This window comes from Symphodus melops (assembly GCF_947650265.1).
Source record: "Symphodus melops genome assembly, chromosome: 1".
NCBI classification, from domain to species: Eukaryota; Metazoa; Chordata; class Actinopteri; order Labriformes; family Labridae; genus Symphodus; species Symphodus melops.
The window spans coordinates 24,737,036-24,763,485 of NC_136691.1; the positions used below are offsets into that span (position 1 = coordinate 24,737,036).

Below are 26,450 nucleotides of genomic sequence, written 5' to 3' on the forward strand. Positions count from 1 at the left end.
AAAGAATGTAAATGCAATGCAGTAAAACAAAGTAGCACCATTTAATTGAAGCAGTATTAAGCAGATTTAACACCATGAGATAAGTGCCTACTTAGATTATTTCTTCTGCAGGATTATTTATTGTCCTTATACCGTTACCTGCTAATGCATTGATTTAAATGTTTATAAAAACTCTAAAGATGTGCATAAAGTACATTGGCAACAAAAGGATATGGCTTACTTCTTTCAATGTTAATTCTTAATTTTTATGGGGTGACTCAACTGGTAGAGTCTGTTGGCCTTCAATCCACAGGTTGGCGGTTTGAACCCCCATCTCGCCCTGTCCATGTGTTGAAGTGTCTTTGAGCCAAACACGCTCCCAGTGGTGTGTGAACACCTTGTGTGGCGGCCCCTGGTGTACGGATGGATGAATGGCATACAGTGTAAAGCACATTGAAATATGTCATTTATTTTTTATGTTTTAACACTTTGGACAAATAAACATGGACATTTTCAAACAAACATTTTTCATTAATACTGTTATGAAAATACAGGTACAGATTAGCAACAGCTTACATAGCACATTTGAACAAAGACTATCAAACCACACTAAGCAAAACACATTTTTTCCAAAATAGAACGAACATTGTTCACTGTTGTTAACGCAGTACAACTGTAAACCAAAAGCATCTTATTTTAACCATAACATTTTACACGGGTAATCCAATCCAATCCTCATCCTCCTTGGTGCAGCCTTTGACACCATCTCTCACAAACACACTCCTTGACAGCCTGGCCTCCACTGGAATCACTGACACACCCTTGCAGTGGATTTCATCGAATCTCCCTGGTCGCACTTAGTTCATGCAACTTCAAACCTTCAAATACCAGCCAATATCCTCAGGGTTCTGTCCTGGGTCCCCTTCTGTTCATCATCTACCTCCTTCACACACAAGCCATATCTTCTGCAACATCCAGTTCCATATCTATGCAGATGACACCCAGCACCAAACCCACCTCCTTCCTCCCGCTTACTTCCCTAACTGACTGCCTTCAAAAAATAAAATCCTGGTTCTCCTGCAACTTCCTCTAATTAAACAGTGACAAAGGAAAACTTCTCATCTGCACCAAATCCACAATTTTAAAAGTTGACAGCGTTTCACTTCCCATTGATCACTCCACAGCCTCTCCCTCCCCTCAGGTTAAGAGTCTGAGTGTCATCCTTGATAGCCCACTGTCATTTCAAGCTCACATCAATAACCCGGTCTGCATGTTTTCATCTACAGAACATTAATCGCCTCCCTCACTCCCAACAGTACCGCCATCCTTGCCAACACCCTGGTTACATACTGCATTGATTACTTGATTACTCCCTTGTCTTTGGTCTCCCTCTCAAGTCCATCCATAAACTTCAACTGGCCCAGAACTCTGCAGCTCTCATCATCTCCAGAACCCCCTCTGTCCATCATCAGCTTCATCGGCTCCCGGTTACATTTCGTATGTACTTCAATATTCTGCTCCTCACCTTTAAGGCCGTACATGACCTCGCACCGCTGTACCTCTCTGAACTCCTGCAGATCAACTCAACCGCCCATTCTCTCAGGTCTTCTTCTTCCCTTCAACTCGCCTGTCCACCATGGGGTCCAGAGCCTTCAGACGACCTCCACCTCTGGAACTCCCTCCCAACACACATCTTTTTAAACTGGTCTGATCATTCCCTTCCGGTCTCATAAATCCACTTCATCCTTTAATTGGGTCTTTTTAATGTTAATTTGATCAATGAAATTGTTACTTTGCCGTTTTTATCTTTGATTTGTAAGGTGAGCTTGAGAGTTTTATAAGGCGCCTTTAAATAAAATGCATTATTATTTAGGCACATTCTAAAACTGCAGACTGTAAGCTTTCAAAAGTGATCTTACATGTATTTAGACTCCAAATGGTTTAAGAACATTACTCAATTTACTCTGGGTATGACCGGATCAGTTTTTTAGGAACATTTTACTTTTCATTTTTTGTGTACAAACATGCAATGCTCACAGAGACGTGGCCTATCAGCTAGCAGCCAACAGATGTGTGTAATGTCATTAATGTTGGCAAAAAATTGTCCGGCCCCCCTGGGGTTCCAAATAAACAAATCCAGTTCCTGTCCAAATACGAGTTTCATTACCCTGTTCTACATGCTTGGGTGGTAGAGACAATGTGGGCCATATGGGTTGGTAAGCAGCATCAGCTTTGTCATTTTCTGACAACTAGCTATGTGTTAGGTTATGATACTTATTAGTCCACATAATGGAATAATGAGATGAAGGGTTTTGTCACTGAGAGCTTGTCCACAGTCACAAGTACAGGTAACAGACGAGTTTTCATTTACGAATTAGACAGTAAGAGAGAGCAGCTGAAAGGTTTCTCCCCTCTGTGATGGGCTATGTGAAGTGTCAGACTAGACTTTCGTTTAAATCCTTTGCCGCACTCAGAGCAGTTGAAGGGTTTTTCTCTGGTGTGAACCAACATATGTCTAATCAGAACCCATTTTTGATTAAAACTTTCGCTGCACTCAGAGCAGCCGAAGGGTTTCTCTCCTGTGTGAATTCTCATGTGTGTGGTCATAGCACCTTTTTGGTTAAATCTTTTACTGCAAACAGAGCAGCTGAAGGGTTTCTCTCCTGTGTGAATTCTCATGTGTCTGGTCATATTCTGTTTCTTTTTGAATGTTTTACCACACTCAGAGCAGATATGTAATTTATTATCAGCCCTTTGCTTCTGATTTGTATTTTTTTCCACATAGTTTAAGCCTGACTGACATTTGACTTTCTCGTGCCAATCATCAGTTCTTTCAGTCTCAGAAGAGTCTTCAGTGTCTTGTTGTAAACGTCTCTCTGGGTCTGAGTCCCTGTCTGGTTCTGCTCGTTCACTGTGCTCTCCATCAGCTCCTGCCTCTCTTTTCTCCTCAGTTTGGTTTTGATGAAGCTCTGAAGCCTGACCTCCAACACCATTGTCGTCTTCTAACTGGTTAAAACTAGGGAAATCTTGGTCAAAAATAAAGCAGCGGAGGGGTTTCTCAACTATGTGATGGGCCATGTGAAGTGTCAGACTCTGTTTAAGGCCAAATCTTTTACCACAATCAGGGCAGCTAAATGGCTTCTCTCCTCTGTGAGTTCTCATGTGTCTTGTCAGATTCGTTTCAATATTGAATATTTTATTGCACTCGGGACAGCCAAAGGGTTTCTCACCTGAGTGAATCCTTATGTGTTTGGTCAGAGACTGTTTTTGGCTAAAACCTTTACCACAGTCAGAGCAGCTGAATGGTTTCTCTCCTGTGTGAACTAATATATGTTTGGTCATACTTCCTTTAAGATTAAAACTTTTACTGCAAACATAGCAGCTGAAGGGCTTCTCTCCTGTGTGAATTCTAATGTGTTGTTCCAAAAGCCATTTTGTTTTGAATGGTTTGTCACACTCAGAGCAGCTGTGTGACTTCTTAATAGTCTTTTGCCATTTAACGTTTTTAACAGAGCCCGACTGATTTTCTCTGGTCTCTCTCCAATCATCACTGTCTTCAGTCTCAGCTTCAGAAGAGTCTTCGATCTTGACCTCAATCTCTGGTAATAAATGTTGCTCTGAGTCTGAGTCCCTCTCTGGTTCTGCCCCTCCACAGTCCTCTCCATCAGCTCCTGTTTCCATCTGTTCAGTTTGTCTGTGTTGAAGCTGTGAGGACTGAGGTTTCTCTTCATCATCTTCACTCTTCACAGAGACAGGAGTGAAGGGGAACATGGTGGTATCAGCCTCCTCCTGACTGCTCCACACTTCCTCCTGTTGGTCTGTAATGTGACGGGGCTTAGTGTCCTCCTGGTCGAGACGAGGACTCTACTCCTTCTGCTCAGAGGAAACAAGTTTCAGATAACCTCATTTACATATTAAGCAATACTACAGTTCTGTTGGGCAGTGGGCCCATCAGAGATTAAACCTTCATAGAGGAAAACGAGGTGGTGAACAAACATCTGGAATGACCTACTCACCAACAGCTGTTGGTCAAAAACAGCTGTCCACTGTGCATTTATGAATGTATCTCATAAACTGGCTACAGATCTCTCTACAGGATTAGCAATGAATCACACCTGTTTACCAACAACAACGTAATAAGAAAAACAAGAGAGATGCTGTTTGTGAAGGCTAAACCAAAGCAGGCTTTAACTGTTTCCATTTCTTCACTGAACGTTGTGTTAGCACAGCCAAGCTAAGGTGTGTAAGGCGATCAACCTTAACTTAAAGAGAAAAATGCTGCACACTGCTCCTGCTAACTATCACCAATTTATTAGAACAAATCACAACACCCCTCGAGACCTTTGACAAATGTGTTCACAAACAATTCCCCAGCAGGGTCTTAGGTAGACAAAGCTCCACCTACGTGTGTGCTACAGTGTGGGGCATTTCATCTAATCACAAGTGTCTTCAGTCAACAGAAGTCACTCACACTAGAAACATATTTACATATTTGGAGGTAAAAACACAAATCCAAATGTGACCATCAATTGGGCAGAGACAATACACAGATAATTAAATCAAACATTGAGACTCCAGCACCAGAAAGTCAATTTCAAAGAATAAAATATCAACCGTACAGCTTTTAGAATCATTCAGAGTAAAACTCTAATGAGTTACTATCTTGTTAGTGCCATCAGTGTGTCAAGAGACTACAGAGAGTTTAAGTCCAGTAGGTCCAGACTAAAGAGAGTTTAAGTCCAGTAGGTCCAGACTAAAGAGAGTTTAAGTCCAGTAGGTCCAGACTAAAGAGAGTTTAAGTCCATACTAAAGACAGTTTAAGTCCAGTAGGTCCAGACTAAAGACAGTTTAAGTCCAGTAGGTCCAGACTAAAGACAGTTTGAGTCCAGTAGGTCCAGACTAAAGAGTGTTTAAGTCCAGTAGGTCCAGACTAAAGAGAGTTTAAGTCCAGTAGGTCCAGACTAAAGAGAGTGTAAGTCCAGTAGGTCCAGACTAAAGACAGTTTAAGTCCAGACTAAAGACAGTTTAAGTCCAGTAGGTCCAGACTAAAGACAGTTTAAGTCCAGTAGGTCCAGACTAAAGAGAGTTTAAGTCCAGTAGGTCCAGACTAAAGAGAGTTTAAGTCCAGTAGGTCCAGACTAAAGACAGTTTAAGTCCAGTAGGTCCAGACTAAAGACAGTTTGAGTCCAGTAGGTCCAGACTAAAGAGTGTTTAAGTCCAGTAGGTCCAGACTAAAGAGAGTTTAAGTCCAGTAGGTCCAGACTAAAGAGAGTGTAAGTCCAGTAGGTCCAGACTAAAGACAGTTTAAGTCCAGACTAAAGACAGTTTAAGTCCAGTAGGTCCAGACTAAAGACAGTTTAAGTCCAGTAGGTCCAGACTAAAGACAGTTTAAGTCCAGTAGGTCCAGACTAAAGAGAGTTTAAGTCCAGTAGGTCCAGACTAAAGACAGTTTAAGTCCAGCAGGTCCATACTAAAGAGAGTTTAAGTCCTAATTTTACAACAAGGGGTGTTACAGGGTTAAGTCCAGATGTTGTTGTTAGCAGGAGCTAGCTGCAGCTAACACTGTGACTCTGTGTTCGTCTATGGACTAAAGGCTCTGCTCCCTGAAACACGTTTCCAGCAGTGGAAAGAAAACCTACCTGCTCTGTGCAGCTTGATTTCAGGTGTTAAAGTCCCATGCACGAGTGTGTCTCTTCGTATCCACGTTGATGTTTGTCCTCTATGATCAGCGCAGCGAGCAGCCGCCGTCTAAAGAGCTCTAAGATCCTGAAACCCGGAAAGAGTCCCTAGAAGGAGAACTCGGGTGCATCCGGATTGTCCCTCCTGTCTACTTTCACTATACCTTGTAACTGTACCTGTGAAGGAAAGGTGTTAGGAGACTTCATAAAGGACTCAGGAAAAGACGATCGCCTTGTTTTGACTTTCACTCGGTGACGTCATAATAATGTGACGGCGGCGGAGGTTAGTGACGCGAGTCTGCCGTGGTGGAACAACAGGCTCACACATCTAAAAATGTGTGAGCCTTCTTACCAGTGAAATAATCCTAAAAACACGAGGTGTGAATAGAAATAAAAGGTCGGTTTTATTAGACAACAGGAAACTTCACTGTGATGGTTTTATAACAGGTTCAACAGGTTCAGAGTTTAACTCTGGGTTTAAGATAGTTTAAAGTTAAGGTAAATTATTACAGTGCTAACCTCTATGATTTTTTTCTTTTTTATAAACAAGGTTTTATAGGCCTATTACAATTTCATCAAATAACAGCAAATCATATCCATAAACATGATACAAGAAAGCAAGCTTCACCTTCTTCACACAATAAAAAGAAAAGAAATATATACAAAGGCTGTAACTAATTATATGCCAAATTAATATGCAAATCAATATGCAGATTAGCTCCACATTTCTCCACTGGAAGCTCATTTACGCCAGTTTAAAAAAAAAATTGTTAAATATTGCGTTCTCAATAAAATATTATCTCATAATTACGAGATATTATCTCACAATGAGATGCTATCTCATTATGAGATACTTGGAGTAAAGTGAGCATGCTATGGCGCCTTTTTCACAGTGGTAAAGCGTCAGATTGCTGTCGGAACTGCTGGATCAAGTTAAATGGTATGCAAACAATTTCTACAATATGTGATAATGTCGTCCTATGTGCTTAAATGGTAGGCTGTGTCTCTGATGTGGTGACGGGCAACACTGGAGTACCCCAAGGAACTGTTCTGGCACCCTTTCTGTTCACTCTCTTCACCTCAGACTTCAGGTTTAACTCTGGTTCCTGCCATCTCCAAAAGTTTTCTGACGACTCCTCCATCGTGGGCCGGATCACTGATGACAACAAGGAGGAGTACAGAGGTCTGATCGAGAGCTTCGTCACATGGTGCAACAACAACCATCTGAAGCTCAACATCGCCAAGACAAAGGAGGTGGTCGTGGACTACAGGAGGAAGAGGTGCCCCCCTGTCCCAGTCATCATTCAGGGGGAGGAAGTGGAGAAGTTGGACTCCTACAAGTACCTTGGGGTTCACATTAACAATAAGCTGGACTGGTCCCATAACACTGACGCCATCTTCAGGAAAGGACAGAGCAGGCTTCCTGAGGAGACTCCGATTTTTCAGTGTCTGCAACAGACTCCTCAAGACCTTCTACCAGTCTGTGGTGACTTTTCTTTGCTGTGGTGTGCTGGCCTACACTTCAAGGACAGCAGAGACGCGCAGAGCCTGTGGCGTGGTATCCAGACCATCACGGACTACAAACCCAAGCCACAGACCTGTGACAACAACACCTCTCTGCTGAATGACCTAAACTGCTTTTTTGCCAGGTTTGAAGCAAACAAAAGCATGCCCGCACAGAAGACCACCCCTCCTCCCCACGACCAGACCCTGTGCCTGACTGCAGCCAGCGTGAAGAGAACCTTCTCCAACATCAACACCCGCAAGGCTGCAGGTCCAGACAACATCCCTGGCCGTGTGCTGAAGGACTGTGCAGAGGAGCTCAAAGATGTCTTCACAGACATTTTCAACACTTCTCTGAGGCAGACTGTTGTTCCAGCATGCTTCAAAACGACCACCATCATACCCATTCCAAAGAAGCCATCACCATCCACTTTAAATGACTATAGACCCGTTGCACTGACCCCCATCATCATGAAGTGCTTTGAAAGATTAGTCATGGCCCACATCAAATCTTCCCTTCCCTCCACCCTGGACCCCTACCAGTTTGCATACCGGGGCAACAGATCAACCGAGGATGCAATCTGCTCTGCTCTTCACCCAGCCCTCACCCACCTGGACTCCAAAAACTCATACGTCAGAATGCTGTTCATAGACTTCAGTTCAGCATTCAACACCATCATCCCTCAGCAGCTGATCGGCAAACTGGACCAGCTGGGGCTCAGCACTTCCCTGTGCAATTGGCTGCTGGACTTCCTCAGCGAGAGGCCTCAGACTGTGCGGGTTGGTGGCAACGCATCAAAAACCACCATCCTGAGCACCGGGGCCCCCCAAGGCTGTGTGCTCGGCCCCCTGCTCTTCACGTTGCTGACCCACGACTGCACTCCATCCTTCAGCAGCAACCACATTGTGAAGTTTGCGGACGACACAACAGAGGTCGGTCTCATCTCCAACAACGATGAGACGCACTACAGGATGGAGTGGCCACGTGGTGCAAAGACAACAACCTCTTCCTGAATATCGACCAAGGAGGTTGTTGTCGACTTCCGGAGGGCCCCCACTCCCAAACCCCCCCTGACCATCGACGGTGCTGCTATGGAGAGAGACAGCAGCACCAAGTTCCTGGGGGTCCACATCAGTGAGGATCTCTCCTGGACAGCCAACACCACATCACTGGCCAAGAAGTCCCAGCAGCGCCTCTACTTCCTCCGTAAGCTGAAGAGAGCACGAGCATCCCGACCCATCATGTGCTCCTTCTACAGAGGCACCATCGAGAGCATCCTGACCAGCTGCATCACTGTGTGGCTGGGGAGCTGCACTGCTGCCAACCACAAGACCCTGCAGCGCACAGTGAAGGCGGCTGAACGGATCATCAGTGTCCCGCTCCCCTCTCTTCTGGACCTCTACGGCACCCGCCTCACCTGCAAAGCAACCCGCATTGTGAGTGACCCCACCCACCCCTCACACAGCCTCTTCAGCCTCCTGCCATCGGGGAGACGGTACCGCAGCCTGCGGGCCGGCTCTACCAGACTGAGAAACAGCTTCTTCCACCAAGCTGTCAGGAAGCTGAACTCTCTCCCCTCTCTTCCCTCTGCCCCCATGAACACTGAACATTGGACCCTCCTCCTATTTGAATATTGAAACAGACCCTGGACACTTATTGCAAATTGCACGCATGCACAAGTTTCACTTTCTTGTTTTTAATCTTGTTTTATACTCCATTTTATTTAACTTGTACTTTTTGCACATTTAGGTTTATTAATGTAAATATTTATCTTTTTTACCTTGTTTTATTTTATTTACCATGCCTTTTTTTATCTACATTGCACCGTGGGGAGGGGGGAAACGTAATTTCGATTTCACTGTATGTCTGACATATTTTGGAATTGACAAAGAAAACCTTGAACCTTGACTGGTCACTTAAACATGCCATTCACTGAACAGTATTATCTTCTTCATTGTTCTGCTGAGTCCACCACACTATAGTCCTCTGTATATATCCCCCCCTTACTACCTGGATTGTATTGTTTGTTATTTTATTCTTGATTCTGCCCGAATTTCCCCATTGGGGATCAATAAAGTTATATCCTATCCTAAATGTGAGAAGTTTAAGGCACCCTTTATGGAGCACATTACAAACACGATAGTTGTAAGCTAGCCTGGATTAAGAGGTGCTAATGTTATTTTAGTTTGCCATTTTTGTAACTCTTTTTTCATTCATGTCAAGCTAGTCAGACACACCACATGCCCAACTGTTGAAAGTCTACAATATACTCAAGCAATGGGCTGTATCTTAAAATAGACCGCCTGAAGTCCAAATTACAGAAAGTACTAAAGGTGTCAAGACTCCGGGCAGAAAACAGGGAGGAGGACCCATGTGCAGAAAACTAAAAATTTATAAAAAAAAAAAGACAAAACAAAAACTTACTCCACGCATACAGGCCAAAGGCAGCTCAGGAGGACGGCCCGGAGGCCAGCCAGAAAAAGGGGATCTGCAGGAACGGGGACAGGAAGCAGACGGCGCACTGCAGGAACGGGAGTAGACGCGCTCTGCAGGAACGGGGACAGGAAGCAGACGGCGCTCTGCAGGAACGGGGACAGGAAGCAGACGGCGCACTGCAGGAACGGGAGCAGGCGCGCTCTGCAGAAACGGGGACAGGAGGCAGACAGCACTCTGCAGGAAAGGGGACAGGAAGCAGACGGCGCTCTGCAGAAACGGGGACAGGAAGTAGACGGCGCACTGCAGGAACGGGAGCAGGCGCGCTCTGCAGGAAAGGGGACAGGAGGCAGACGGCGCTCTGCAGGAACGGGGACAGGAAGTAGACGGCGCAGTGCAGGAACGGGAGCAGGCGCGCTCTGCAGGAACGGGGACAGGAAGCAGACTGCGCTCTGCAGGAACGGGGACAGGAAGTAGATGGTGCTCTGCAGGAACGGGGACAGGAAACAGACGGCGCGCTGCAGGAACGCGGACAGGAAGTAGACGGCGCTCTGCAGGAACGGGGACAGGGAGCAGACGGCGCTCTGCAGGAACGGGGACAGGAAGCTTTATATCTGTCTGTGGTCCACTGCAGAGTATAGAGTCAAATGTAGGTGATTTTTTCCCCAGAGACCCCCCAACATGTTGATTTTGATGTTTTCAGGGGGTCTCAGACCCCCCTTAGACCCCCCGTGTATTTCGCATCCTGGCTGTAAGTCCTCGAACCAGGACCCTGCTGCTGTGCACATATCCAGCTGTTCCAAGAGTGTGGAGGGGATAAACTTCTCTGGAGCTTCCACTCTGCGGTAAGCAGCAGAGGAGTACATGGACAAGTGTGTCTTGGTGGGGGGAGTGTCATGGTCTGGAGCTGCACTGGGGAGCTACAGTTCATAGAGAACCATGAACGCCAACATTTACTGTGACATACTGAAGCAGAGCATGAGCGCCTCCTTTCAGAAACTTGGCTGCAGGGCAGTATTCCAACATGGTGGCCACACAAAATAGACACTTTGTGCCCATTCAGACAGTTTCACTTCGGGGTGTACTTACTGTTGTTGCCAGCGCTCAGCCGAGATGAATGGCTGTATGTTGAGTTATTTGGAGGGGACAGTAAACAGTTCTACGATCTGCACACTCCACATTGTTTCAAAGCCTCACTTCTGCAGAGTTGTCCCATGAAAAGACACCATACTTGCATATTTGCAGAAATGTGAGGGGTGTGTTCACTTTTGTGAGATACTGTATGATTTAAACTAAATAAAAAAAACACAAGCTTCAAAATTGAACTGTATTTAAAGTTTTTTTTCTTTATACTCAAAACAGAGAATTTCAAAAGGCACAAGTGATGTAGAAAGCCGTCAGAATGCCAGAATCTCAAGTTCAAGTAAGAAAAATAAACAGCTGAATGAGTCTGAAGAAGAGATGTATTTTATTCCTGAGTGAACAAAGGTCTCCTCCAGTGATCACCTGGAGATCTGTTTCTGGACAGAGACGTGCATAAATACCTGCATTTCATTATTTCCTTTGAGTGAGATTTCAGACTTTGGCTCTCTTAGACACCTCCTGGTCCCAGTCAGTGTCGAGGACGTCGTTACTGAAGTCCACAGAGCCGAAGAGCAAGACAGAAGCAGAACCGCTCTGAGGACGGCCCAGCTCGAAACACTTCCTTTTCCTCACTCCGACTGGAAACTGCAGCTCAGCAGGAGCATCCTTCACCGTCTCTGCAGGATCGCACTGCAAAACTTTACAAGGTGACTCCGCCCCCTGTCCCCGTCTCTTTGGGTTTAACAAGTCTTTGATTTTGTCCACAATTCGCACAGGTTGGTCTGCTCTCCTGGTTTCCTCTCTTTGGAGATTCAGGTCCTGGTCAGTCTGAGCTGCAGCTGATGGTTCCTTTGTGCAGCTGAAGGAGAATCTGGAGAGTTTGGCGAGTGTTGATGACGCGACAGAGGACTTTATGATGTCATCACTTCTCATGATTCTGTTGTGTGCAGACTCTTCCTCCTTGCTGCCCTCACCTTCCAAATCACTCTGACTCTTACTTTTCTGCTCGTCATCCTGACCAGCTAATTTCCCTTCACTTGTTCTGCTCCCTGTGTGGCTGTGATGTGCAGTTCCTTCATCCAGGATTCCTGCTCTGACGTTCAGGTTGACACTGTGTGCACTCATCTTCCTCGGTTTGAAAATAAACCCAGAAAACTTGGAGCGCAGCTCTTCCCCTGTTTTTTCTTCGTCAGCCTTCTTCTCCCTGAGCGCCGCGCTGACGTCTCCCCTGCTGTCCTCAGCAGGTGTTCTTTCTGAGCTGGTGCTCAGGCGATTCGAGGGCGGGGAGCTGCTCCTGTGACATCCTGCAGTTCTGTCAGTCACAGCCATAGCGGCAGACTGCGCCCTCTCGTCAGGTTCCTGATGAACATGACTCAGGTCCTTCAGTCGTTTGTCTCGCACTTTCTTTGAGACTTTTTGGAACACAAACTCTGAGGACTCTGGATTATCTGTCCGTCTCTCAGACTGCGTCTTCTTCTCCGGGTCACTGATCACGCTGTTTGTCCCCGTTCTCTCTGGAGACCTTTCTGAGTTTCCTCCTATGTTCACGTTCACCTGAGTCGATGTAATGATGGGCGGGGCCATGCTGTCCGGCGACACTGACTGATTGATGGAGTGAAACCAATCCAGGCCACCCTCCGCTGTGACATCACTCTTACAGCTGCTTGACTCATCACGTCGGTTTGAGCAGTGGGCAGAGTTTGGCTCTCTGAGTTGATGCTGGGGATCATCAGCAGGTGATGGCACACCTGAGGCGGTGCTCTTCATCCTGAAAGACAAAGATCAGGGAGTTAAACACCATCCTCCCAAAACTCACTAACTGAATTAAGATTAACATGTTTGTTTTCATTATTGCCCTCAACAAAGGTGCAGCTTTTGTTTAGTGGGGAATCCATTGTAGTGGCAGTATGCGGAATCCTTATCTTTCAGCTAATGTACATTTTAAAGAGATTTGTGACTGTATTGAAAAGAAAACATGTATATTTTATGTGTCACCCTTTAGTCCTTAAGCCTTGCTGGATCTGAGAGCACCAATCAAGTCAGAGGAAGACCCGCACCTCCTGTGTGCTCTGAGGTCAAATGTGTGTTTGTAGAGAGTATGTAGGGACCCTTTCTGTCAGCAGCAGTGGAAATATCAGCAACAGCAACAACATCCTCCGGCCTTTCTATGTCTCCTTCAACGAGAGCATCATCACGTTCTCCGTAACCTGCTGGTTATTTTCACAGCCTATGGTTCTACTCTACCAGCCTGCAGAAGAGAAACCGCCTGCACAGTCTGCTCTGAGATCATTGGACTTCCTGTAAGAACTCTGTCGACCCAGACACTCAGGTCAGCAGGTGGGATCAAGCAGGAGCCCTCACACGCTCTCCTCTCAGCGTTTGAGCGGCTCCCCTCAGGACGCCGTCTTCACTGTCCCTGCTGCAGGACACAGAAGAGAGCAACCTTTGACCCCAGGGCTGTCCAGCTCCTCAACTCCTGACCCCCTCTGGTGTCATCATATCTGTCATGCACCACTGTCACTTTATTATTTAGTATCTGCATGTAGCTTTATAGTTATATATTCATACTCTCATTTACAGCACTATAGTTCTGTATGTCTGTTTACAATACATATATGAATTATGTCTGATTACATCTTAGTCCAATCACTGTCCACTTATATCTTCTCTGGCACTACAGTTCTGTTTACATCTGTTTTAAAGAGTCTACTGCATGTTTGTTTACATCATATACATCTGTTCACATGTCTGCTTTCATCTGTTTACATGCATGTCCTTTTACTGTCCTCTGAATCTAACTCTGTAATTTAAATGAATGTAAATTCCTGTAATGTTGTCACACACTAACCTCCTTGAAGCAGTGATCAGAGGGAGATACTCCCACAGGAGTGCTAGGACACATTGTCAACAAGTGTTCAGTGACCCACCTGCTCAGCCTGCTGGTCTCTTTCTGCAGCAGATAAGGCAGGTTGAGTCCACGCAGCACAGCCTGACACTGAGAGTGATACTGTTCACAGGGCTCCGCAGGGAACGAGGTGAGTAGAGCATTCACATTTCCTAGTAGAGCTCCCCCCTGAAACAGGAGAACACAGAGAGCTAACAGACTCCGCCCCTTGAAACAGGAGAGCACAGAGAGGTAACAGACTCCGCCCCCTGACACAGGAGAACACAGAGAGCTAACAGACTCCACCCCCTGAAACAGGAGAACACAGAGGTAACAGACTCCGCCCCCTGAAACAGGAGAACAGACAGAGAGGTAACAGACTCCGCCCCCTGAAACAGGAGAACACAGAGAGGTAACAGACTCCGCCCCCTGAAACAGGAGAACAGACAGAGAGGTAACAGACTCCGCCCCCTGAAACAGGAGAACACAGAGAGGTAACAGACTCCGCCCACCTGAAACAGGAGAACACACAGAGAGCTAACAGACTCCGCCCCCTGAAACAGGAGAGCACAGAGAGGTAACAGACTCCGCCCCCTGAAACAGGAGAGCACAGAGCGGTAACAGACTCCGCCCCCTGAAACAGGAGAACACACAGAGAGGAAACAGACTCCGCCCCTTGAAACAGGAGAACACACAGAGCGGTAACAGACTCCGCCCCCTGAAACAGGAGAACACACAAGAGAGGTAGGACGTAGATTAAGGTAAAACATTTTTTATATTTTGTTTGTAAAGAGACTGAGAGGTTTTTATGTCACAAACAAACCTCAGCAGTCAGTTTGTTGACGTCTCACCTGCATGGAGCACTCCATGACAGAGACAGCTATGATGGCGTCCTCTATGGTCACCGTCTCTCTGTACATGAGCTTGGCATGAGCTGAAGGGTTGAAACAGAACTCTAGGTGAGTGATACACTGATTCACATTCCAGTTGATTTAAAATGTCTTTTCACACAAACAGCGTAAGAAGAAATAAGACAAATCTGTCTGCACAAAACTTTTTTTTTTTTTTTTTTTAAAAACAAAAGGTTAATGTGAACGAGCTCAAAGCACATCTCAACAGATTCCAAACTTTTCTTGGACTTGGAGTAGAGTTATTATTGCTTCTTGTAAGTAACTCTGTGTGGATTTTTATTTGAAACAAGTCTTTAATCATTTTATTTGTGATTCACTCGGATCAGTTTGCAGAGAAGTGATTCCTGAGTGTCTGGGCTCGGAGTACAGCTGCTACTCCTTCACATCAAAACGAGCCAGGTGAGGTTTTTGGGTTCTGACACAACATTTAATGTGGTAATGATGTGAAAAAATGATACACTCAGGATTATTGGTTATCATGCTCTAAGGCATTGATATAATAGTCTAGCTAACTGGTCTTGGAGGCGGTGTGAAGAGAAAACTAACTTCTTCTTGGATCCGCCCACACATACTGTATGTTCTGAGACTGTCGGTCAAAGATCTTTAAAACGTCTCTTCACCTTCAGCCAGTCTGCTCAGACTCTCCAGCATGCGGATGGTGGTCCGTGCAGCGTTGCGTGCGTCACTCTGTCTCTGCAGCTGGTAGTAACGGCTCAGGATGCTGTTGGCGTCTTCAGACAGCAGCGGCTGCAGACGTTTGATCACACTGAAGTAAGCCTTCATTTTGTCCATGGACCACAGGACACCGGAGGTCTCGGCAGGAAGTCCTGAGAGAACACAAGACAAATATCCTGAACCACATCATACGGACTGAATATCAACACTGAGGTTCATTCATCAGATCAAAGTTGCGTTATAAAACATTTTGTTTAAAATGAGGATTTCTCCTTGCTGAGAAACTCAGATACTTTCATGTTTAAGTTTTTCTTACAGTCTCAGGATCAATAAAGTACCAATCTACTGTATATTAAATATCGATCTATACTTTTCTCACTAAGTTCAAACTTAAGGTTTCCTCCATGATCATTGATTCAACTTCTAAGAGAGTTTTTAATTTCAGATTTGTTGACCTGCACGAGTTGCAACTGTGAACCTTCAAATCAAAGTACAATTACTCAAAAGAAACATTTTAACTTCTTAGTCCTGAAGAGAAGAAAATGTTTTCTGCAACATCCTGAGACCAACACTGTGACATCACAGATGTCCCTTTATTCCATTCAAACGAGTTTGTTTCCAGACGGAGCTCCTCGTCCTCCCAGTCAGTCCCTCTGTGCAGCCACAGATCAAAACCCAGTGTGGTGCAACCAAACTCAAAGTCATGACTGATGAGCAGCCTTCATGAAGATCACACCTTACCTGTTCAAACATGCTGCACACATGGGGCCTCATTCACTAACTTAACGGTGCGTACGAATGTCTGACATTCATCAATATATTTATTCTCCTCTGTGAAGGAAATGTAAAGCCTCCTCAGACCATGCGTTCACACACATGATTGACCAGCTTTCTGGTAACATGTTAACATAAACACACGTTAAACTAAATGCATGTCCACTAAAAAAATATATATTTATATAAAATGTAGTTTTTAGTTTTGGAATGCGTTGACTAAATGTATTAAATACTCAAGAACTGTTTTCATCCTTTTATCTAAAACCACTCCCACTAATACTGACATGAAATCACATCTGTTACCAAAACCAGCTGATCGATCGGAGCCTATTGAAGAGCACGAAGAGAACATTTAGATTATCGTAAAGATCCAGCCTTGTTGACAGATATTAGAGCCGCTGCCTTCAGAAGAGACAGAGAGAGAATCTATCACAATCATTTTATCAGAGCAGGAAAATGAGAAATTTAATATATATATTTGCTGTCCTTTATTTATTAAATGAGCCCCCTGCATGTGTGTGTAAACAGTTAGCCGCTCTGTAGCAGACACAACATGTAGCTGCATGTGGTGCTGGCTGCTCTTACTGTCATTCAGTTCTAAACTCTGGATGTGAACTGTGACACCTTTAAATCCATTTAGTTTGAGGAACAGACTTTAAGCTTTTCTCTCTCTCTCTCTCTCTCCCTCTCTCTCTCTCTCCCTCTCCCTCTCTCTCCCTCTCCCTCCCTCCCTCTCTCCCTCTCCCTCTCTCCCCTTTGGATATGAACGTCGGATACATAAACCGTACAGTTGTAACAGTGTATCAGCAGATCTTTGTCAACATTCAGACATCACGTTTAAAACACTGATTTTCAGCTTCTTGAGTTTCTTCTGATCATGATAATATTTGGGTGCTCAGAGTTCGTCTCCTCTCACGGTTTCAGAAGCAGACACAAACCTCTGTCCTCCAGGATGAAGGAGGAGATGACGCGGTCCCACTCGGCATTCTTGGTGTCCAGCAGAACCAGAACCAGGTCGAATCGACTGAGTAGAGGGCTGGCCAGGGCCACGTTGACAGAGAGCGGCTCGTTGGGGTCGTACTGGCCTTTAGGGTTAGCGGCTGCCAGGATGGTGGTGCGAGTGTTCAGCTTACACACCATACTGTGGAGACGCAGACAGGTATCTACATTACATGCACAGTGAGGAGAACAAGTGTCACAGATACACTGAGCTTTTCTTTCTGCAGAGAAGAAGTCTTCATTTGTTAGGTCAGAAGTATTTAGAAAACTTCTCATTTGACCCTTCTTATTAAGAGCACATATTGCTGTTATCCTTTCTTTGTCCACTTTTTGAAAGTGTTAGCGGGTTAAATTTCTCATCAAAAGCTATCCATGGTAACAATCCAAGTTCCTTCCCACATGGTAAGTGTTTAACAGTGAACCATGTTAATCTGGACAGGTGTCCCTCGTTAATACTGGCCTGGATCGGGTCAACACAGTCTCAGAATGACACCAGTGACTTTAAAGTATTCCTTTAAGTTCAGCAGGGTCGACCCTCCTTTATCTGCAGGCAGCTGAAGTGTGCCTCCACATGTCAGTCTGTCCCATGTGTTGAATTGACTTTATGGTATGTGGACCACCTTTCAGTGTCTTTCCTTCGAATACTTTGAAATGCTGTGGATACGTTTTTGGTGCTATTTATTCCAAGGTGTTTTAGTGAGTTCTTTCATCTGTTGGTTTGGTGAGCAGCTCAACCTGAGAACTTGAGTCTTGGTCTTGGATCCAGAGTAGCCACATGTTTCTAGAACGTGCTTAAGTGTTATAAATGAGTTGACAGGGTCCTTTAGGTGAATCCTAACACGCTCAGCAAACAGACTGTGTTTCTGTTGTAGCATCGTCTCGTCTGATCATCTGGGCTAACGGCTGACACTTGATCATTTCAGCATCAAACCTCGGGCCCACCTGTGCACCTTGGGCCATACTGGTCTTAAAAGGCGTGGCCAGGAACTCCTTCTGTCCCCAGAATGTTGAAAGATGCTGGACTGAAGTCAGTGGAGCGGCACTGTCCTGATATTTAGAGCTAAACTTATCAGGTGAAGAGACTAACAGCACACGTCATCTTGAGTGTCAATAACACCAATGATCCTTAGTGTTTGGTTTCAATACATTTATTTTACTGCTAATAATCCCATCGGAGGCAGTCTGACCTCAAATCATAAATGTCAATTCTGTTTGATATGCTGGGCTGCATCCGATTGAAATCCTGTGATAGCCAATGAGAGCAAGCAGAGCGGGAGCTGCACCAACCATCTCCAGCTCGGCCTCCAAAGTGTAAGAAGCAACATCTTCACCGTCTTCTCAGTCAGGATTTTACACCGTTTCTTCTATTTGTGTTTTTACACTACGCACTCCAGGACAGCCAGCTGACCACATTCGTTTGTCTTCTGACTTCCTGTCAGACCTTGTGTCTGTGGGATCATGACTATGAACAGTGTGAGTCGTCTGGCGTTTGTGTGTGTTCCTGTCTTTAATCGTTTCCTTTTAAAGCCTCTTGTGCACAGGTGTGAAGAGGAGAATTAGCATGTAAGCTAAAACACGTAAACACTGCATCTGGTTCGTCCAATGTATCTGTGATGTCCATGTCAAATAAAGTCCATCAATCTAATGTTGAAATCATGGCTGTGCTCTACACGTTCTTCACGTCACGTAAGGTTCAAAAAAACTAAATTCATTAAAATAACAATAACACAATAACTTAGTTTGCATATTTTTTCTTACTAGCTCTTGATTATTGTTTTGATGCATTTTTTTTCTACACTTATATTCTTTGCACTGTGTGATTTTCCTCTGCTATCCTGCTTTGTTGCTTAAACAGTGTAAATGTCTCCGCTCGCGAGATGAATAAAGGATTATATTATCTTATAAAGAGATTTTTTTTGTCTGAAAAGATAAAGTGGCTGATATTTCACAAAGTACCGTGTTCTCCAATCATCTTTGATTTTGGAGGTTGTTTCTTTTGAAGTGATGTCAGACACGGTACAGACTCGTATGCAGACACATACCGCTCTCTCCTTAAAGGGGCGGAGCTCAAAAGCAGCTCCCTCTATATTTGACACATTCATTAATACAACCCTGCACATTGTCATTTGGCCTCTGTGATCTGGGCATTAATAAAAAACTACTCACTACTTCGTTACTGACACATCAGATTAGAACGGTTACTTTTTGAAGAGCTATGTCGTACCCAGCTTTTGCCACGCTGATGGACTGCTGCTCCATGGCTTCATGGATGCTGATGCGGTCATGTTCTTTGATGCTGTTGAACTCATCGATGCAGCACAGACCTCCGTCTGACAGGACCAGAGCTCCGGCCTCCAGGTGCCATTCACCTCCATCTCTCACCGCTGCTACGGTCAGCCCTGCAGTCAAACACAGTCATGGCAGGATGTGTTCACATGCAGCTCGTTTAGATCTTAGCTCTGACAGGAACAGCTTCTACCTGCACTTGTTGATCCAATTCCAGCTGTGAGAACCGAGCGAGGCATGATCTTAGTCGAATACTTAAGGAACTGAGACTTCCCTGTGCCCGGGTCGCCGACCAGCAGCATGTGACACTCACCTGGAGAGGATGGCATTCAGACTGGTTTGATCTAATGACAAACACAGACATGCAGGGATGAATCTGCTTCAGTGCTAAACTGTTGAGTGGAACATACCTCGGATCTTTGTTCCCGAAGAATCTATTCTCTGCACGCCACCAGCCAACACCATGGCAACCGCCAGTTTAACCACGTACATGCCAAACACCTGAGGACACAGGCTTAGCAAAATCTGGTTCCTGCCTACAGAGGAGGAGAGGAGGACGTTCAGGAAGTCATGAAGCAGAGACAAGGATTCAAATGTTTCTTAAAGTTTAGAAACTTGACGTGCCAGCCATGGGATCATGTTTGTAGCTTTCCCAGAAGACGTCAAACTCCCTCTGAATGTCCTTCATGAGCAGAGCCGCCGCAGCCTGCTGGTTGTTCACTTCTATGTTGTTGGCTTTGAGCACCAGCTCCACGTCGCAGCGAGAGCCGTCATAGAAAGGCTTCCAGCGCTGACACATCACGCCGTACACTGTCACGTCGTCGCCTACAAACAGCATTCATGCAGAGGATTACACAGAGCTCTTAACACTGCCACCAGCAGGTGAAGAGTCTAACTTGATGTTGACCTGGGCCTCATGCTGAATACATAGATCTGTTCAGCCTGCAGCAGACATGTATCCAAAGACTTCAGCGTTATGTTGTCTGTTCATCATCTTTGTTCATAGTGTTGTGGCAGCTCAGGTTCAACTTTGTCATGGAAGGTTTTAGTTTTCAAAAGGTACGTCTCTGAATATCTCACATCAGGTTAGGGTCTGCTTGGTCGGATCTCGACTGTTTGCGCTCCGAGACGTCCCGTGACCTGGAGATGACCCGTTTATATCGTCTGATCTTGAAAAGGCCTTGATAAGACAAAGGCTGTGTGTCAGCTCCTTTAAGTCTTAGTCCCTCTCACCAGAGATATAAGCGGTACTTCTCAGTTCTCTAATTTGCCATCTCCTCGGCACTCGGTCAAACAGGAAGTAGTTCCAGACCCGCCATATTCAGGATCGTCCCAAAGCTCTTAAACTGAACAGAGGAGAGCGGAGGGAGATCCGAGGTTATAGGGCCACTTGTTTGCTTATACCATTGGTCCGTGCTAATAATAGAGACGTGGTACTGTATACACTGGTTATGTAGCTGTTTGTTTTTGTTCCACTTACGTACACACTTGGGACTTAACATGATTAACAACACCAATGCTGTCTATTTTGTTTGTTTGTTTGTTTGATGAGAAATAATACAGTGTGTGTGTTTGATTAGAAATAATACAGTGTGTGTGTTTGATTAGAAATAATACAGTGTGTGTGTGTTTGATTAGAAATAATACAGTGTGTGTGTTTGATTAGAAATAATACAGCGGTACAGAGAACTGAGGTGTAGCTGAAGTGAAAGAAGTTTGGGGACCAACCGTTTGTTTTAGGATTAAAAACCCTCTTTGTTGACTGTAAATCTTCAAATGGGATCAAGTTCAAATATGTACAATGTCAGCTCCTAATTGATTTCAGACTCCATCGCTGTACCTGAGCAACTCAAAAACTGTAGAAACAAATATGAGCATGTGTATCAATGGACAGCTTGTCCAATCATTCTCACCAGATTTACAGATGTCAACCAGGTCATCCTGAAGAACCACCACCATGGAACGAGGAATACTGCCGACTGACAGCCTCTGCACCTGAAAGAGAAAGATGCACACCTTATCATTCACAACATTTACTTTCAACTCCATGACATTAAAATGACACTTTGTAGAGAACAAGGGGAGCTCAGGTTTCTTTTTACCTGCTCCTGGATCTTAATCTCCTGGTAGTCTCTGCAAGCTCCGAGCTCAGATCCGTCAATCAGACATGTGAATTTAAAGGAGGTACAGGCGTCGGGGTTCGGACAGGACACAGGTGGTACAAAGGTGTAGAACTGATCAAAGTCTGCCTGCACCGTGAACACATGGCGACACTTGTTGCACATGTAATCCCGCTCGTATTCCAGCACCTGTGAAAAGGAAGAGAAGCAGACGTGTTCTTGTTGTTCTCCTTCAACTTTCTGTATCTCACGCCCCCTCAGCAATATTACGCCATGTCTTGACTGGAAAGGACTTCCTCCTACTATAAAAGCCTGACGTAACGTCCCATCTTCAGTCTTAAACCTCCTCTCGCTCTTAAAAGCAACCTCTCAGACGGCAGGTGTAGCTAACGGGTTAGCAAAACTATTCACAGAACAAGTTCACTCTTCGGTCACAAGCTCAACTGAACCAGTAGCTTCTCTGTCCCCAAACAGTAGCTGCTACAGCTAGCACACCGTACTGGTGTTATGGAAAATTTTACTCCATGTGTACTATATGTGTTGTACGAAGGTCTCACAGAATCTGTCATATAAAATGTATCTGGAATGTCTTAGAACACTACATGCACAGCCTATTGGGTGTTTTGTTTTCCATCATTTCTCTCCCTTTATTCTGTTTCTCACACTCTGTACATGTGGGAAGAGTCACCCAGGCTCTTCCTCACTGGACTCCATCTCCTTCTCAGCCTTGGGAGATGGTAAATAGTCATGTAGTCTCTTTTCTCACACTAGGGGATAGATGGTGCCCTGCCAGGTGGGCAGTGGCTCTATGTGGCGTGATGGGGAGTGATCTGTGTAATGTGATGGAAATGTAGAAGTGTTCATGTTTGCCTTTTCTCTGGGCCTCTTTCTCTCCTCACCGTGTGAGAGAGGGGTCTTCGAACGCTTATCTTGCCTTCGAATAAATGTTCATTGAGACCAGATCGATCTTGGGGTTCCTTTCTGAATAGATCTTCTCACTCTTTATTTTCACTCTTTGGTAATGGGAAAAATTCCACAACACTGGCTAGCACAGCTAGCCACCACAAGGAAAAGGGCAAGCTGCTGGCCAGGCCGTGTACACGTGGTAACAAAATAGCCGGTGCAGACACCCTCTGCCTCCCTGAATATCTGACTTCAACTTCACATGATTAATATAGTGTTCCTCCTTATCCACAGTATTACTGTTCTCTTCCATGTTTAAATGCGTCTTCTCACCAGCTGATCTTAGAGAGGAGGTTTTCATTCTGGCTCCGCCCCTTTCCTGTGTTTGCAGGCACAGAACATCCAGGGACAGAGTTGGGTTGGGTTTAGATAATCATAGATGGACTCAGAGGTCAGCTGGTGAAAAGGAAACCCGTTTCCAAAGCAATGTTCTTCTAAAGCGTCCCTAAGAGGTCGGCTGTTCCTCTCACCCGGTCTGGTCATGTAACCGCAGCAGCATGGGAGCGCTCAGAAATGGTGTGAAGAGCAGGCTGTTGCAAACTGAGCATTTAGCATGCTGTTACCTTGGCAACGCTGGTGCGTATGACTGTGCCGGTGACGGACAGAAAGTGTCCGACGTCTCTGGACCTGGGGATGGTGTCTCTGGTGAGCTCGGGACACATGGGCAGACCTGAGGACAGAAAAGAGTCTGTTAGGACAAACAGTTACTATGACAACCAAAACACAACTGCTTAATAAATCAATGTGAAGAGAGTTCCAAACATTTCAACCTCTCTTGAATGTCCCGTTAATAAAAAAGCCCCCAAAAAGAACAACAGCATTGCGGAGATTGGGTCTGAAGGAAAAACCTGGGAGCTGTTGACTGAGAGCAGAGACGACACAGAGAGCGTGAAGCATCATTATGCAGCTGTGAGGATCATCAGCTGGAGGTCTCACCTGTGATTCGGACATGAGGAGCGTGTCTCAGTCTCGGCTTCAGGGAGGCTTTCTCTGCCAACTCCAGGGCTGTTCTGTGTAACACTTTGTCAAATATAGCCAGCACATGCTGAGGATAGGCGTTAAAATAATCCCCAACCTGAAGGCACACAGAGAACAGAGAAGAAGAAGAGGTGTGATTGTGGTTCAGGGACTGACAGGACGTTGGTTGGTTTTGACTTTGGGTCACATGTTCCAGAGTCCAGATCAGCCCCTCTTTAATCCCCCTTTACTTATCCCATACCACATATTCTAAAACGAGACATTGGCTGATCGATCGTCACATCTACTTCATCAGACAGGTGAGCGGGAGAGAACCACCAACACACTGTGCACACAAACATAGTGCATGTTTCACCTCCATGTTGGCTTCAAACAGCGTCATGGCGTTTACGACCACAGGCTGTCGAGTCTCCTCATCGCTGTCTTCGATCAACTGAAGGACGTCGTCATGGTGATGCTCTGTCACGTAGCTTTCAAACACCCGGCCAATCAGAGCCTCCTGCTCAGGACTCATCAACATGGTGAACACCTGAAAAACACAAGCGTTGATACAGGGCTTCATTCAAACAACAGAGTGGTTTTTCAAACACTTGGAAACGATAAAGTATCAGAGTGTCAAACCCGTGTTCAAAAACAAACGAGTCCACCAGTAAAGGACACATGGGACATGTGGCTGCAGAAGCTGGGGATCGAACCCCCGACCTTTACGGCTGAAGGATGACAACTCTACCAACTGAGCCACAGCCGCATTTCAGCAACAACTGATAAAAGGCTGAAAACGTCGTCACTGATTTGTCCTCAACAGGACACCGTAGTCCTGTGTTGATGTTTCTTCTGTGTTCACGAGGGAACTCACCATACACCAAACTGAGTTCACAATTCCATTCTCTCGTGATTTCTTCTGAGGTCATCAGGAGGCGGAGCTTGTCAGTGTGCCGTCGATTCAACACTGCATCCTGTTGGCTGTGCTGTTTGTGTAGTTGTTATCATCATGGTATCTTCTCACCTCTTTCACTGAACATAGCACCATCTCCACCATCAGTGTGTGAACCGACCAGAGCAAGTAGAAAACAAACAGTCGGTCCTGACAGGACAGCAGGGACCGTCTACTGTCAGCTTGTGTATTACAGCCACACCTATTATTACATGAACCTGCAACACAAGACGCACACTTTCTCAGGCTCCAACCTCGGCCTGGTTTCATTATTTATTAAGGAGTTGAAAATCAAGGTCTGGGAACAGCCAGAGCACAGGTCCATAACACTATAATAAACGTCTGATTTAAAGTCCCACAATGAACCAGCTGTACTGACATACAACATATGTATCTAAGCATGTTACCCATGCTTACATGCATCTGTTCTGACTGATGGAACAAATACAATTAAAATCCTGTTTTAATGAGTTCTCTCTGAAGTGTTGTTTCTTGTTACATCTGTTTGTCATCTTCTCCTAAATCTAGCTAAAGTAAAGTCAGCTTTGTGTAACAGAAATATCTGAACCTTTTCTCAGGAGAAGCTCTGTGCTATATTTAAGGGTCCTTTAACACAATAAACAACTGTTTAAATCGAACTCAACATTAAATACAAATGTCCTGCTCACACACACTTACACACACACGGTTATATGCTGTCCTTTTTTTGGTAACCCAAGTCAGGTTTATGATTATTAAGTGTCCTTTTAATAGGAGAATATAAAACAGGTTGAGTCATGATCATCATTAAAGACAGGGCTCACAACTTTGAAACCAGGTCAAATGTAAATATGGGACGATAGCGAGACCTGTTTGGATACCATGGCAACAAGAGCGGAAGTCCGAGACGAGTTATGACACACACACACACCTGTTATAATCTACTTTAATTAGCACACCTGATTTAGTTTAATTAGCACATCTGTTGATACATGAGCTCGTGAACAGGACGTTGGTTTAAGCACGTTCCTGTGACACTACATCAGCTCGCTGTGAAGATGCTAATGAAGGAACACAGAAGACATGACTCACCTGTTGAATTCAGCAGGAAACAAACGTGTCATGGAGGTCCACAGCTCGTCCTCTACAGTCTATGGTCCTCCTGTTATATTAAACAAACATCTCATGGAGGAACACAGCTCGTCCTCCCGCCATATTAAACAAACATCACATGGAGGAACACAGCTCGTCCTCCCGCCATATTAAACAAACATCTCATGGAGGAACACAGCTCGTCCTCCCGCCATATTAAACAAACATCTCATGGAGGAACACAGCTCGTCCTCCCGCCATATTAAACAAACATCTCATGGAGGAACACAGCTCGTCCTCCCGCCATATTAAACAAACATCTCATGAAGGTACACAGCTCGTCCTCCCGCCATATTAATCAAACCTCTGTTTGGCGGCTCGCGCAGCAGAAGGACTTCCTTTTTTTCTTCTTCACTTCCTCTTTTTCTTCGTCACGTGCTTCTTTTTCCGCTTCTCAGTTTAACGACTCATTAGCGCCACCAAGTGGAATGGCGGAACAAGACAATTAGTGGTTCAAACGAAAGAAGCCTATTGTCGTAAGATGGATGTAAAGTGATATAGAAAAGTGAATTCTTACAGTTTTTCTCAATTGCTAAAACACTAAACCCTATTGAACCAAATGCTCCATTACCGGGACCCACTGATTGAATCAGTCACTCCTTTGGCAAATGTATGAAGTGTATCATATGTATCATGTGAGAAGAGGTCGAGGAGATCAGCCAAGACAAAGGACAGTAATACCTGATGAGATCAGAACTACTGTGATAGACCATGTTCTTGTCCATGGTATGAGCAAGAGGGAGGCCAGACAAAGGGTCCAACAACAACAACCAACCATCAGTAGATTTACTGTGTCCACCATAATCCGAAAATTTAGAGAAGGGAACAAGAACAACCCTAAATTTCCTGAGGGAGTCATCCCAAAGGATCAATAAAGTTTAGTCTAAGTCTAAGTAATTACCTTTTTTGATATTATAGTATGTAAATGTTGACAGCAATTACTGTATGACTATACTATATACTGCACCACAGTATACTGTTAGTAAATGTTTTTCAGTACATCACTTTGCCAATGTACTGTAGTATTGTAATGGAGGGTTAGGCTGTCTGTCTGTCTGTCTGTCTGTCTGTCTGTCTGTCTGTCTGTCTGTCTGTCTGTCTGTCTGTCTGTCTAT

The 26,450-nt window shown here is 45.0% G+C and overlaps 2 protein-coding genes across 5 annotated transcripts; both read right to left on the minus strand.

The window, feature by feature from the left end:
- Window positions 1-427: 427 nt before the first annotated feature.
- Window positions 428-5,873, minus strand: LOC306821239 (uncharacterized protein). The gene is made up of 2 exons (XM_079339545.1): window positions 5,619-5,873; window positions 428-3,852 (listed from the first exon to the last, which is right to left on the minus strand). Exon 2 carries the CDS (start codon window positions 3,748-3,750, stop codon window positions 2,347-2,349), a length of 1,404 nt encoding a protein of 467 aa, XP_079195671.1. The 5' UTR covers window positions 3,751-3,852; window positions 5,619-5,873; the 3' UTR covers window positions 428-2,346.
- Window positions 5,874-10,907: 5,034 nt separating this feature from the next.
- On the minus strand, window positions 10,908-25,689 carry mcm9 (minichromosome maintenance 9 homologous recombination repair factor). 4 transcript variants are annotated; one of them, XM_079339258.1, is made up of 15 exons: window positions 25,640-25,689; window positions 23,626-23,799; window positions 23,229-23,367; window positions 22,856-22,962; window positions 21,312-21,518; window positions 21,123-21,204; window positions 19,830-20,034; window positions 19,620-19,741; window positions 19,403-19,522; window positions 19,148-19,322; window positions 16,863-17,065; window positions 15,093-15,299; window positions 14,413-14,495; window positions 13,605-13,750; window positions 10,908-12,445 (listed from the first exon to the last, which is right to left on the minus strand). In XM_079339258.1, exons 2-15 carry the CDS (start codon window positions 23,788-23,790, stop codon window positions 11,170-11,172), a joined length of 3,237 nt encoding a protein of 1,078 aa, XP_079195384.1. In that variant the 5' UTR covers window positions 23,791-23,799; window positions 25,640-25,689; the 3' UTR covers window positions 10,908-11,169. The 4 variants fall into 4 exon arrangements, with proteins under 4 accessions (XP_079195384.1, XP_079195385.1, XP_079195383.1 ...); XM_079339259.1 differs by lacking the exon at window positions 25,640-25,689 and adding an exon at window positions 25,364-25,615; XM_079339257.1 differs by lacking the exon at window positions 25,640-25,689 and adding an exon at window positions 25,276-25,615.
- Between the last annotated feature and the right edge of the window lie 761 nt (window positions 25,690-26,450).

Coding starts and splice junctions, on each gene's coding strand:
- LOC306821239 (XM_079339545.1), bottom strand. CDS start 3,750: ATGTTCCCCTTCACTCCTGTCTCTGTGAAGAGTGAAGATGATGAAGAG.
- mcm9 (XM_079339258.1), bottom strand. CDS start 23,790: ATGTTGATGAGTCCTGAGCAGGAGGCTCTGATTGGCCGGGTGTTTGAA. Junction 19,323..19,402: donor AATTGGATCAACAAGTGCAG/GTAGAAGCTGTT, acceptor GTTTGACTGCAG/GGCTGACCGTAGCAGCGGTG. Junction 12,446..13,604: donor GAGACCAGCAGGCTGAGCAG/GTGGGTCACTGA, acceptor TTTGTCTTTCAG/GATGAAGAGCACCGCCTCAG.